The sequence below is a fragment of the Coffea arabica genome, chromosome 3e, assembly GCF_036785885.1.
Source record: "Coffea arabica cultivar ET-39 chromosome 3e, Coffea Arabica ET-39 HiFi, whole genome shotgun sequence".
Lineage (NCBI taxonomy): Eukaryota > Viridiplantae > Streptophyta > Magnoliopsida > Gentianales > Rubiaceae > Coffea > Coffea arabica.
Window position 1 is genome coordinate 15,422,690 of NC_092315.1, and position 14,554 is coordinate 15,437,243.

The 14,554-nt window shown below is 32.9% G+C and overlaps 1 protein-coding gene across 1 annotated transcript; it reads right to left on the reverse strand.

Annotated features, from left to right (window-relative positions):
* Positions 1-562: 562 nt before the first annotated feature.
* On the reverse strand, positions 563-2,899 carry LOC140038408 (norfluorocurarine oxidase-like). Its single transcript, XM_072083757.1, has 2 exons — positions 1,979-2,899; positions 563-1,370 (listed from the first exon to the last, which is right to left on the reverse strand). The coding sequence occupies exons 1-2, from the start codon at positions 2,897-2,899 to the stop codon at positions 759-761; spliced, it is 1,533 nt and encodes a 510-aa protein (XP_071939858.1). The 3' UTR covers positions 563-758.
* Between the last annotated feature and the right edge of the window lie 11,655 nt (positions 2,900-14,554).

Below are 14,554 nucleotides of genomic sequence, written 5' to 3' on the forward strand. Positions count from 1 at the left end.
TATCACTTAAACCATAAAATACATATTTTCACTAGAAACTTAGTTAATTAGTTATAAAACTAATTAAAACACACCAAAACTAACTAATAAAATATACTAAAAAATACATAAAATATACACTTATTAGTATTAGTACGGATTCTAAAGGATTATTATCGGTGCTCGTGGTCTATTTGTAGTGAGGTGGCGCAGGTTTTTGAGTTGCCTAGGGGTGGTTTCCAACTCCAACATTGTTATAGGGAGGCTAATAAGGTGGCAGATTTGTTGTTGAATGAAGGTTGTTCTATTTCAGAAACCGGGGTTTGTTTGTATGAATGAGTAGCTGACTTACCGATGATGGCGAGGGGAAACCGGGAAAGTATAAATTGGACAAGTTAGCTTTTCCGTCTTTTCGTAGATGTAGGATTGCTTGTCAATGTTCTTAATTGGTCATTTTATCATGTACTATATGAGGTAAGGTTGAAGTCCCCCTCGTATTTGGTTTGTTTCTAATAAAATTTGGGCTGGCATTCAAAAGAAAACCCATGATAAGCTCACCAAAAAGAGGGACTAAACCACTACGAAATTCCAACATTATCAGTGTGAATTGTATATAACTTAACTAGCATTATTAACTATAGTTACATCGTGTGAATTGTATATAATGCCAAACCCACCCCTTATTCGGTATCCTTAGGGCATAGTATACAATAACCCATCACTATAGTCACTAGAAATGAAACAAAACAAGTAAAGCTGAAACATCATAAACAAAGACATTAGCAAGAATATGGTGTGGCAATGGCATGCAGAGGAAATTTTCTGTGGACTGTGATACCAAATGATTCGGTCATGTCCAACTCGTTTGGATTGATTCCATCAGGTGATGTAAAGTTAAATGTGTTGACCAGTTTTGCCAATGCAAGTTCAGTTACTGACATGGCGAAGTTGATACCCGGGCAAACTCTTCGTCCAGCACCAAACGGAATTAACTCAAAGTTCAAACCATGAAAATCTACACTCGAACTCAAAAACCTCTCAGGTCGAAATTCCTCCGGGTTCTTCCACAACAACGGATCTCTTGCAATTGCCCAAGCATTCACAAGTACCTGCGTGTTCTTTGGTACGTCATACCCCATTACTTTGACGTCTTGATTCGATTCTTTAGGACCCAGTAATGGAACTGGAGTATGAAGTCGCATAGTTTCTTTAATCACTGCTTTTAAGTACTGCATTTTCTCCATATCAGCTCGAGTTATTTCTGGTTTTCCTTGAGTCACATCTCTTACCTCAGCCTGCAATTTATGCAAGACTTTGGGGTTCTTTAGAAGTTCTGACATTCCCCAATCCATAACTGAATGTGTTGTATCAGATCCAGCACCAAAGACATCCTAAATAATGGAATCAAAGAAAGTGTTGCATTAGAACATGTTTCGATTATACAATGGCAATAAGCCTTTATTTCTATTGTGTACCAATCCAACTTTATTCAGAACCATGTAGGAATCAAACTTTATCAATGAAATGATTTTAAAAATCAATAAATATAAGCTAGCTTGGGCTGGCGTATAGTCCGATAAAGAGCCTAAGGTTTGTGAGCTTTTATAGTTCTAACGTATATATGAATATTTAAATGGGTTGAGTTTAGCTTTGTCAAATCTCGATTGACAAAACCCAATTATTACTCCATTCACTCATCAATCCAGGCTTCATAAGGCTTAACTCAACACGCCTAAATATTTATATGTTTGAGTGGTTAAAACAGGTAAAAAATTTAGAATTTGATGCAAGTTCGGTTATTGATTTCTTACATAATTTGATTTATGGTAATATAACTTATATAAATATCACTTGCGTACTCCAATTTACTGATATAAGTATATACCAAATTTAAAAAATAAGAATAAAATGACCGTATGCAACCACACCAAAATCAACCACACTTGTTTCGATCCCAAAGATTTATTACCAGTGCAAAGAGATGTAGAGAGAAATTTACCAGGATGATAGCTTTCATGGCATCTCGCTCAAGAGCAAAGCCCATAGTCTTTTCCTCATTAATCTCAATCAAGATATCTACAAAGTCTTGGCATCTTGCCTCACTAGTAGAGTCACTTTCAGCCTTTCCTTTCCTCTTATTCATGTGCTCTTCTATCACACCCTCCAGAAATCCATCAATCTGTTTAACCGTTTTCTTCACTTTAGAATCCAAGCCATTGAAGCGATTAACCCATGCAAGCGAAGGAATATAGTTTCCTACATCAAAAATACCCAGTAACTCACCAAACACCTTCAAATTCTCCATACTTTTCCTCCCATTTTCTTCCTCACTATACTTCCTCCCCAAGGCAACCCTACAGATTATATCATTTGTGAGAATTAAAAACATGTCACTTAAGTTTACAGCTGAGGAAGAACACATTCGGCTGATCTTCTCGATCATGAGTGACGTCTCTTCTTCTCTGACATGTTGAAAAGACTGAATCCTTTTGTTACTCAAAAGATGAAGCATAGAAATGCTTTTTAGTTGTCTCCAATACTCACCATATGGCGCAAAAGCTATGTCTTTGCTTCCGTAAAAGAGTTTATCTGGGATGCTCGATTTAGGCCTGCTTGCAAAGGATAAATCATGGGTTTTCAAGATCTGGCAAGCTGCATTAGAGGAAGAGACAACCAGCATTGGCTTGCTTCCCAGTTCAAGCAGCATGAGTGGACCATATTTTCTTGACAGTGATTGGAGGGAGCGATGTGGAAACTGGCCAAGCTGGTGAAGATTGCCAATAATTGGGAGCTTTGGTGGAGATGGTGGTAACTTTTTCTGGGGTTTAGAAGCGGCATAGAACCATTTGAGAAGGGATAGAAGGAATATGAGCAAGGAAAAAATTGAGAAAAATGAAAGATCAAGATTTATCAAAGCCATGTGGTATATGAGCACGCATTTGGCTGTGATGGTGTTCTCTTTTTATACTAGTTTTTCAATCTCTTTTACCGTAGAAAATCCAATAAATCTGGGATTCAATTGAAACTTAACTCCAGACAGTTGAACATTGAATAGAAAAGTCCAAGTCCAATTCTAGATGGTCAGGGCTATCAGAATTTTTTTTGGTTATAATTAGGGTGCACCGTATATGGACTGGAGGCTGTCAGAATCTTCTTGTTACAAAGTCAGGTTTTACAAAACAGATTGAAAGTGAGTTTAAGATTAAAAATGTTTTCTAAACATTACATAGAAAGGAATAATCTCTTGGTAACTAAAAAGAATGAGTGCTCACATTCATGAGCATGTTTTTTGTTGTATGAGAATGAGTGCAGAAAATAGTTCAAAATTACGATAACGGTTTTAAAGTTTGATCTAATGGTAAAATTAATCAATTTACTTTTAATTTTTTTATATACATTAAAATCCTTTTCAGTTAATGGAGAGGAGCTTAATTCTTTGTATGTGAGAAAGGTTTCGTAGATAGGAAAATTTTTGGGTAGATCATGTGGTTTATTTAAAATTTTGATAGTCTTTTTCATACCATTTTATCTTGCTTCTCGTGACTTTTTTATGTACTTAGAATTTGATAGGAAAATTCTAATTGTCATATAAAAGATAGAATCCTATTTTTCTTGTTAATGAGTATAACTATATGATATGACAATAGTTATTGTCTAGCTCTTTCTTTGGTCATAGTTGTTCGACAACTTTGTCCACTAGTAGTCAAATACAACTATGGGCAAATTATATTTTATCCCCTGTGATTTAGTATTTTTTACATAATCCCCTTATAATTTCAAATGCTATACATAACCCTCTCATGATTTGGATTAAAGTGTCAAAATAACGGAAATAATCATTCGTAACGAAACTTTTGAAAATGTCAAAATTACCCTTATAAATACATGACATACTAACCCCGTATGATTTTTATGTTCTACCATATAACCCCCTTATATTTTTCAAAACATATACATAATCCCCCTTGGGGAGTAAATTGGAGTTTGCCCTACAATTATACTAAAAGCTATGCCATAATTGATAACCTTGTGGGATGATTGCTATGTACTTAAAACAAAAAATGAAGAGGAAAGATTTTTCTTCAATTGAGGCATGTGGGCAAATTGTTTCCTTTATTTTACTCTTACCTTTATTACTTCAGGTACGTCTGATTCGTACAACATATGGGCGTCTTATTAATCTTTATTAATATTTTTTCCGCTTTCGTTTGCTTGATTTCTTTGACTTGTAAGGTTCTGTCACATCGGACCGGGACTTGTAAGATTCTTAGGTACTTCAAACATTTTGAAAGTTCTTGTGGAAAAAGCAGCCTTTGCGTCTCATAAAAGTAAGGTGAGATATCATATACTATCATATAGAGTCAACTTATTAGCTATGTAAAATTTCTTTTTTATTATTTTTCTTTGACTAGAATGGAAAAGAAAATTCAAAAGAACTACGGCATGTACACAAAGTTAATCACAAAATAATCAATTTGGCTTTTCTTCTATTTTTATTAGAGCTTTCTATTTGTATCTTTTGTAATTCCACATATAATTAACTCTTTCCTGTTTTCTTCATGTGGCATGCTTTTCGTACGCATATAGACCAAGGAGCGGGATTCATTTCTATTAGAAAATATCTTATTTTCGTATACTTACCACTAAGCCACTTTGCCATATATTAATAGAATAGCTTTCTTATAGTATATAAACGTTTTGTGAATTCTATCTTTTTTAATATCTCTAAAACAAATTTATTTGAAATCTTTTAATAAAAACTTGTGACCCTCCAAACTCTATAAGTTATAATATAGATTTCAAAAATAACATATTACATAGTAATTCATTTTAAAGACAAATATTATTTTTAATAATTTTTTGCACTTAAAATTCGTAAATAAGCTAAATAATTACACTAAACACTGATAAAATTTTACACTTGAAGTTTAGTGGATTACTAAATAAATTTATGTTTTATTGATTCTTATATGAATTAATTATTCTATAGCAAATTAAATTAAATGAGCATTTGCTATGGCATTGTTTATTACAATTTATATTATATACCTTATATCAAAAATCATTTTGACAGTTCTTATTGGAAAAAACAACCTTTTCTTTTGAAAGTTCTTATGGAAAAAGCAGTCTTTTCTTCTCATAAAAGTAGGAGTGAGATATCATACATTATCATATAGAGTCAACTCATTTGCTATGCAAAACTTTTTTTTATTATTTTTCTTTGGCTAGAATGGAAAAGAAAATTCGAAAGAACAACTGCATGCATGTACACAAAGTCAATCACAAAATAATCAATTTCTACTCATTTTTATTAACGCTTTCTATTTGTATCTTTTGTAATTCCACGTATACTTAATTCTTCCTTGTGCTCTTCATTTGACATGCTTTTCGTATGCATGTAGACCAAAGTAGCGTGAGTCATTTCTATTACAAAATATCTTATTTTCTTCTTAGAAGGCTGATTTGTTATTATTTACAGCAATTGAGTCACATCTATTTACAAAATGACTACTACTAGCCTCAGAGTCTAACATAGTTAAAAACATAGCACCCAAGTGGAAAGTATTAGTATTTCAACAGGAAATAAAGGACATATGTAGGTAAATTGTCTTAAAGGCAGATTAGATAAAAAAAAAGTAAAAAAAAAACACCCATCGATCATTCAACAATTGAAGCACCTCGCATAAGCTTGGCATTCCTACAAGGATATTGTCCACCTTCCAATCGATCATTTTTTTTCGTTTCGTGCTTCAACTTCTAATTTTAGACAGTGATGGATAACTGTTTCAGTCAAGATGCACAATTTAGGGTCATTGCATGCATAGTTATTAAATTCGATCCGGTCTGGCAATCGAATCGGTCAATCCAATGAACCGGTCATTGGATCGGACTGGGTTTCTAATTAGATTATGTAAACATAGAGATTGTTGATTGGTCAATGATCTTGCAGTTCAACCGGATTAAACCAGAAACCTGATCAATTTTGTCCATGACCCAGGTTTTGTGGAAAAAAATTTAATTAGCTTTGTTAGGATTCAAACTTTAAACCTTTGGTATATGCTATAGTATACTTACCACTAGGCCACTTTGCCATATGTTAATAGAATAGCTTTCTTATAGTATATAAACGTTTTGTGAATTCTATCTTTTTTTAAATATCTCTAAAATAAATTTATTTGGAAGCTTTTAATAAAAATTTATGACCACCCAAACTCTATAAATTATAAAATGGATTTCAAAAATAACATATTACATAATTCATTTTAAAGACAAATATTATTTTTAATAATTTTTTACACTTAAAATTCATAAATAAGCTAGATAATTACACCATTTTTTTTTGTTGATACGATAGACTATTCTACACTAGAGGGAGGGGGGACCTCTAGAGGCCCAAGGGTAACTTGGAGGGGATTAAACCACCACCGAACCAGATGGGTATACTACGCACTCGTATAAATTTTTTAAGTAGACCCACATAATGTGGCAATTGGTGGGAGGTAAGGTTTGAACCCTTGACCTCCTATCCCACAAATCCTTAATGCTTTGGTGGTGGTCACCAACCAAAAGACTGGTGGTTAGATAATTATACTAAACGTAGATAAAATTTTACACTTGAAATTTGATGAATTACTAAATAAATTTATTTTTTATTGATTCTTATATGAATTAATTGTTCTATAGCAAATTAAATTAAATGAGCATTTGCTACGGCATTATTTATTAAAATTTATATCATATATTTTATATAAAAAATTATGAAACATAATATTTAAATATATTTAACAATTAACTGATTTAATTAGTGACTTGTTGACCAATCTCCTTCGCGGTTCCTTCCCAGTCCGGTTTTAATAACCATGATTGCATGACTCGCTTAAAAACTTTAAAAAGTCATCCTGCATGGGTCATGACTTCCAACTCATGCTGCATAATAGAGGTGGCACAATGGAGTCCATACAAAGCAAGTTTAAATGGATTTGTATGAAGGGTAATGACTTTAGATCGATAACGATTTCAACCCAATTGAATTGATGGATTTGCATCAATTATGCACATGGTCCATATAAATCCATTCAGCCAAATAGATCGCTATGGGAACGAGGACCAAAACTCGTCTCGCGCCCACCACCAACTCTACAAACAGTTTGCATGCAAGCCTAGTCAGGACCTGCAACTTCTTTCCAGATTGGTGTTCTTGAAGTCCACATTACTAGAGTACGTCATAGTTGAACGCTTGAATAATTGACATAAAAACAAGTGGAGCTAGAAACAAATAGTCAAAATATTGATAGCTTACCTCTCCAAGATATTTAAATTTGTCAAGCATCTTTTTTGTTATTGTCTTCTACTTCCTTTAGTATATTTCCCTTTTTTTTTTTGTAAATTTTTTCCCTTAGTTGCTTAATGATCAAATGTTCTTTGTAGATTTTTTTGTAGATTTTGTTAGATTTTTCTCCTTAAAAAAGCACCAAATTTTGATATTTTGCTAAAAGTACTTTTAACACCAAAAGCCCTACTTCTATTTTTATGAAATAATGTTTACAAAATGCCTTAATAGTACTTTTAGCACATAAAAATGTATTTTTTAACCGAAAGTACTACAACCTCAAATGGGGTCTAAATCTATGCCAAGTACTAAACTCATCATTATCAAATGTTTAAACTCAAGTTGCCTTTTTTAAAAAAAAAAAATCAGTAGAAAAAGGGTGAAACTTGGGAAGCAGGAAGGAAGGAAGGAAGAGATTTGAACTCAAAACTAATTCTTCATATTTGGCCTTAATCAAGGACTCCTCACACTAGTTGCTTCCCTTTTCCTTTTTTCTCTCAATTTTTTTCATTTTCACGCAAATTTTCTAGTTATATAGTTTGCTCCAATTTCTATCCTGATTATAGAATGAAATTTTTATTGCCTAATCTTTTACACATCATGGAAATGGAAAAAAAAATCACTCCTTTTTTTATTGGTAGCGGCTTGAGATAATCTTTAAGCATCAAGAAACAGAACTTTCTTACCGCATTATCTTTGTATTAGATTTATCGGATTACATTCTAACCAATCATTATAATCAATTTTGATGAATTCCTAATTAAATTAATAAGAATAGGATAAGGCAGTAAAGAGGCGTGGAAATGAACTTAAATTGTGCAACATCATCAAGGAACCAAAAAGACTTGCAAGAACAAAATTTGGACAACAAGAATCCGTATGCACACCAAAAAAAAAAGGGTTAAAAACAAAAAAAAACCCCTGTGATATACCTAATACATAAAAAAGCCCCCCGTAATTTCAAAACATACAAAACGACACCTCATGTTTTGAACTAAATTGTAAACTAACAAAATTCGTTAAATTTAAAGAAAATAACAGTTTTGACCGTTAAACTTACCGGATTCCGTTAAATTTATCGAATTCCGTTAAATTTTCCGTTAAGTTTACCGGATTCCGTTAAGTTTAACGAATTCTGTTAGTTTACAATTTAGTTCAAAACATGAGATGTCATTTTGTATGTTTTGAAACCACGGGAGGCTTTTCTATATATTAGGTATACCACAGGGGATTTTTTTATTATTAACCCAAAAAAAAAAAGGTACGTGTACTATGAATGGATCATCCAGCATCGTTTGGAATTGCAGGAATTTTGAAGCCGTTTGACTCAATCCGACGCCGGCTCCGGCTTGGAGAGCCTCCGATCTAGCATTGGATCCAACATTGGCCAACAACATGATTTTTTGCTGTCTTCTCATTTTCTTGATATTTTTTTACTTTTCGGTTTCAGATGTTTTTCGCCTATAAATAGGTGTCATTAGGACTTTTGTTAGCAGACTTTTTTAATTAATCATTATTCAACTATTGTTGGTTTATTGTAATTTTCTTGAACGTTTTCAAAGGTGTATCTTGATTCTTTTGAATCGTTCTTGAAAGTTGATTTAGTGTAGTTTTCATTTTGAATCTATTATGCATCATATATATAATATGAATCTATTGTCCTCAAAAATCCTAAAATACCCCTTCATTACTTAGAAGGGTGAAAAACTCACTAAGAAACTTCTTCCTACATTGCAACTATTGTAAACGATATAATCGCCATTCTAACGAACTCAATCCATTTCAACTTATTCTCGATATTCTCACAATTTTGACAACTTACTATTGCCGCCCCAAAGCTTCCAATGCAAATCAACTATGACAATTAAAGTTTGCATTCAATATAATCTTTAGCCCATTTTTTCTGCCTAAATTCAGTATTTGAATTGACCAACGTCACTTTCCAAACTCAATCTAAATGGCTACAATATTGTTGTTGCTAAAATAATCTCACCCACCAAGAATACCAATGCAGAGTAACCAAAAGTAACACTAGAGAGCACATCCCATGTCTTTAAGCAAATCTAATTGCAGTTTTTATATTCCAAAATTCTTTTTTATCCAATTGGTATAATAACATAACCTTCCTCAATTTATGTTCCCTTTTTAGCTGTAACTTTTGCTTTCTCATCTGTATTCTATATCAAAGTCATCCTTTTCACCTTCATTTAGTGTGACAACAAATCTAATTCGGCAACTTGTCATTTGGCAATTTCAATTCAATAATACTTATAGAAAAAGGAAAACAAAAAAAGGGAGAGAGGATCTATTTCCAAAATAATGAGGATTTGAGATGTATTAGATAACTGTGTAAATGGCAATTGTGAAAATAATAATGGATTATGGGATGTAGGAGAAAGAAGATAGGAAAGAGAGTTAAAAAGAAAGAATAAGATTTTATTTTGTATGGTAGCTGCTGCTTTAAAATGAAAGACTAGTTGTAGTTGTAAGGTTTTTTTTTTAGGAATTATTTTTAAATGAAGGATATTATAGTCATTTTACTGCATGAAGGGAAGTGAGTGCAATTGTCAAAAACCTTAGGGGAGGTTTCTGAAATTATTCCATAATATAATTAGGTTTCATTGGTTTGACTTAATTTTTAATCCTAAAACTACGGATAAAGCATAATCTAAAGGTAAAGCTAACTGAATGAACCCTTGTCACTTTTGTGAAACCAAACACTTATGAGATAATATCAAAAACCTCTCATGAGATTTCTCTTAATATCATCTGACATTCCTAAAGTTTTAAAAATATCATCTGACATTTCTAAAGTTTTAAAAATATCACTTATTTCCCTTACTTTTGTTATTTGTGTAACAACATTTTTGAAAACTCTAAACTACTCTTTCACTTGCTAAATAAAAATATTTCTAAACCACTTTGTTCACTTCAAGAAAACCATCAGCTTAAAAACAATTTCTTATAGTACAACCACATCACAATGCTGTATCCCAAAAAATTATAAATTTGAAAAATAAAAAAGTTATTTAAAAAGGAAATACACTTGCATCAATTTAATTTTATATGCTCAAAACCGATTTCTTATGAATTTATATTTTTTTCAACAACTTCTCAACCCTTGCTCAAACCATTAAACTGTACCAATCATTATAAAAATCAACTCAAAATAAGCAAATAAATTATACCCCACTTTATCGCAATCACAAAAAGTAAAAGATAAAAAAAATTTAATTTCTTATAATTTACAAATAAAATATTGCATAGTCATCCAAAAAATATGAATGAGGGAGAATGATGAAGAAAAGGGGAAAAAAGAAAGTGACTTTCATTTTTTTTTTTTGAGTTTCATTTATTTGATATATTGTAAATTATGTGTCAAGTGAGAGTTAATATAGTGTTTTTACAATTAATAGGGAAGATAAGTGATGTTTCTAAAATCTTAGAAATGCCAAGTGATATTAAGAAAAACCTCAAGGAAGGTTTCTAATATTATCCCAACACATATTGATTAGGCAAAAGATACTATTTCAATTTTTTAGGTGGCAACAAGTTTTTTTTTTTTTTTTTTTTGGCCCTTATCACTACATGTGATACTCATGTACAAGTACAAAACTAGGGGATTAGGCCTGAAGTTTAAAGAATTCAATTTTCCTACCTTACAAAATTACATATTGTCAAATCAAATAATCTTGCTCCCGAAAAAAACCTAAAGATATTTAGATTATACATTTAAATTTATGTATATTAAAATTTGCCTCCTCGAGATATATTTTTGGGTATATGACACACGAGTCATGGATCATATACAAGTGCACATGAATGGAAAAGCACGTCACAAACACATTACCACATAGAGATTCTCAATGCCCCTGCAAGTTTCTTTTAGATTAGAGCCATTTTAGCAGTCATCAATTACATTTAGGTACCATAAATATAAAAATTAGTCTCATCATAATAACAAAAGAATAAAACACAAGGTTGAGTGCCTTTTACTTTTTGATACTATTATTGTAATATATCTTTCTAATATAGAAATGGTACGTCAGAAATGCATGTGAAAAATCTAGTGAAGCGGACAATAATAAGTGTATAAAGAATGAACTAGAGCTAGAAAAACAAAGGTACAATTTCATAAACCTTTCGTGAGGTTTTTAACAATTACAGCCGTCTCCCTTGAGATTTAAAAAATTACACTTATACCCCTTGATATTATTTTGCGAATGTTTCTTTATTCAAAAGCTCCAACCTCGACCTAATACATTATATTCAGTTCTAAGGTCATTTAAATGAACTTCTTACTTAGTTTTATATATAGTTAACTAGCAGGGATGCATTTGTTAAAAACAGTTTCTTCACAACTGATAGGTTGCAATTTTGCTATTTATTTTGTAATTAATTTACCTTATTACCTTACCAAATGTGGATTAATTGTCAGATTCTATTCACTTTTGGTATTTGTGCTTATTACAGGGAGTTGGAACAAAATGTGGTGAAACTGTGCAAATTTTCCACTCCAATTGCTGTTTGGCGTAGTCACGTCAGGTCAGGCCTTAACGTGTCCAGGAAATGCGGGAAAGACGCGTGACACCAACTGCCAATTGGAAGTGCAATGTGGGACCATAAACATTCCTTTAGTTGATTGCTTGATTTGAATTAATAAAGGAAAGAAGAGTCAAAGTTGGAGTAGGACTCCAATTCCAGTGCAACGTGGGGGCGGCCGCACAAAGAGGAAACAAGCAGCAGACTTAAGAAAGGAAGGAAATTTGTTTCCTTCTTTTCGGTGTGGATTCGGCTGTAGGAATTTGGCCGCGAGTCATGAAGCAACGATTAGTCACTCTTTTGTTTATATAGTTTTTCCCTTATTCTTGTTCTTGATACATCGGATTTATATCTCAATTGAGAAGAATGGACGTGACAATTGTTTCTGCAATTTCGCATGGGATTTCCTCATTAGGGATGAACTAAATCCCTTCTTCTAGTCAAGGAACAATGGAGGCTTTGGTTCATCTAAAATTATAAGATCGAATTAATTTTATTTATTCCTCTGAATTACTGGTATTTGCATATTTTCTGTTTGTAATGTTTATGGTTGTTTCGCTAATTAAATATCTTGGGCCCGGACGTTGAATTAATTTAGCAACCTGATGTCAATTAGAGCGTTAAATCCGTAATTGTTTAATTGCTCTAAAATAGTGACAACTGGCATGATTGGGCTTGTGTCAGGAGAATACGCAGGCTAATCTAAAATAACCCTGGTAGTGTGTTATTTGGTTAGAATAAAACTCCTCTAATACGTAAGGCAATTGGAAAATTAAATCTTACGGGCGTACCTAAGGTTATTTCTCAATTAGAGTAGTGATTGACGGGTGTACCTCAGTCATCGACACAGTAAGGAGGAGTTGACTGTTATCGCTTATCTGGCAGTTATAACTTATTTACTAGTTAATAATTGGAATTATTTTTGCATCGATGATCAATTAGTTGAACCATTGTTGAAGTTATTTCTTGACTAGTGTTTAGCTATTGTTAATTTGGTTTTAGTAATTTGTCATTTAATTTTTAGTTAGCTATTTAATTTTATTCGAACCGTTTAATTACTGTCATCTTTTATACAAAAACACCCCCTTGTTACTGTGAAATTCAAAAGAGACAAATATCCCCAATCCCTGTGAATTCAACCCTGCTTATCACTGTCTACAGAAATTACCTTTAGTTTGAGCAGGTTTTTATTATTGTACAGGCTCGACACCTGTCAATTTTTGGCGCTGTTGCCGGGGACTGGTGCCTGATTAATTTGTTTCGTTTTTAGTTCATCTTGTTTTCTTTCTTTTTTTTTCTTTTATTTTTTTTATACTCCGTTTTATGGCTGCTAACATTCCGTATTTTAGTGATAGACTGGATTTTATTTCTAGAAGGAGTTATGAGACTCATGCTTTTTCTAATGATCAATTGACTGTTGCAAATTGTGGAAGTTATTTTGCCTTAGATCATTCAACCGACATATACCCCGCATTTCAAGATGGTCTAAGTGTTCTAATCGATACTTTTGGAGATTTTTCATCTCAATATCAAACGTAGTATGACCCTTATTCAAATAGGTATAATCAAGGATGGTGGGATGATTCCAATTTTAATTATGTGACCAGGCCAATGGATTTTCAACAGCAAAAGTCTCAACAACCATCATCCATATCAGGTATGTCTCTTGAATAAATGATTGATTTAGTAGCTGCTAATACATATCGATTTCATCAGGAGACACAAGCGAGCATTAGTAACCTGGCGGATCAAGTGCATCTATTGACATCCAAGATAACACAATTAGCTTCTAAGATATGTGAAGAAGTGCCCTCACAGACCAACATTGACCTTAAAGAAGATGAAAGTGCAATTATCCGGACAAATGACATGGAACTGCAAGAGTTTCAAGAAAACGGATCTAAAGATGCAGTTGAAAAAGAAGTTGATGTGTAAGAAATGAGACCCCAATAGCAATTCGTCCAAGTGAATGAATCCAGTGAACAATCTCCAAATGCGGTGACATCTTCTCCATTTCTTAATCAATATTCTCCTGACTCTTATTCTTCAATTCCTATTAGTGAGATTGACTTTATTATATCAGAAAATTTTGAATTTCATGACAGGAATAAATTAAGAGTGGCGATGGCAAAATATCTTGGACCAATAAATGCGTGCGATGGAGGAGCGAATGCAGAATTCAGATTATTGTTGACTTGTTTGGCGCCATCTACTAGTTCATGGAAGACCGTAACTCGTTTGCTCAAGAATGACTCTATTTACGAGGACTATCAGGACTATATAGAGGATGAAACACTGAAACGAGTCACAAGATTTTATCCTCCCTGATCAAACATGACAATGTCTAGCCAAAGACATTAAAGAAAGGCGCTTTTTGGAAGGCAACCCAATTTCTTTCAGTTGTTTGTTCAGTTTTGTTTGATAGTTTAAATATGTTTTTCTTGAGTCTGACTAATTTTTAGCTTCAATTTTCATTTTTGATGATTTGTAGGTATCTCTCTGACTTGACGAGCCCGCGTCAACTGGGCGCGTGGCAAGGTACAACTTCTTGATGCTTGGTCAAAAAGGTTTCCACCCTCATGATGCGCCCGCGTCGAGTCACCTGGAGAGCTCTTCGTCAGAAGGGTTCTTGCCTTCTTGACGTGCCCACGTCATGTTCGCGGGAAAGGTAAGTATTCAAATCTCGAGAAAAATTTTGATTTC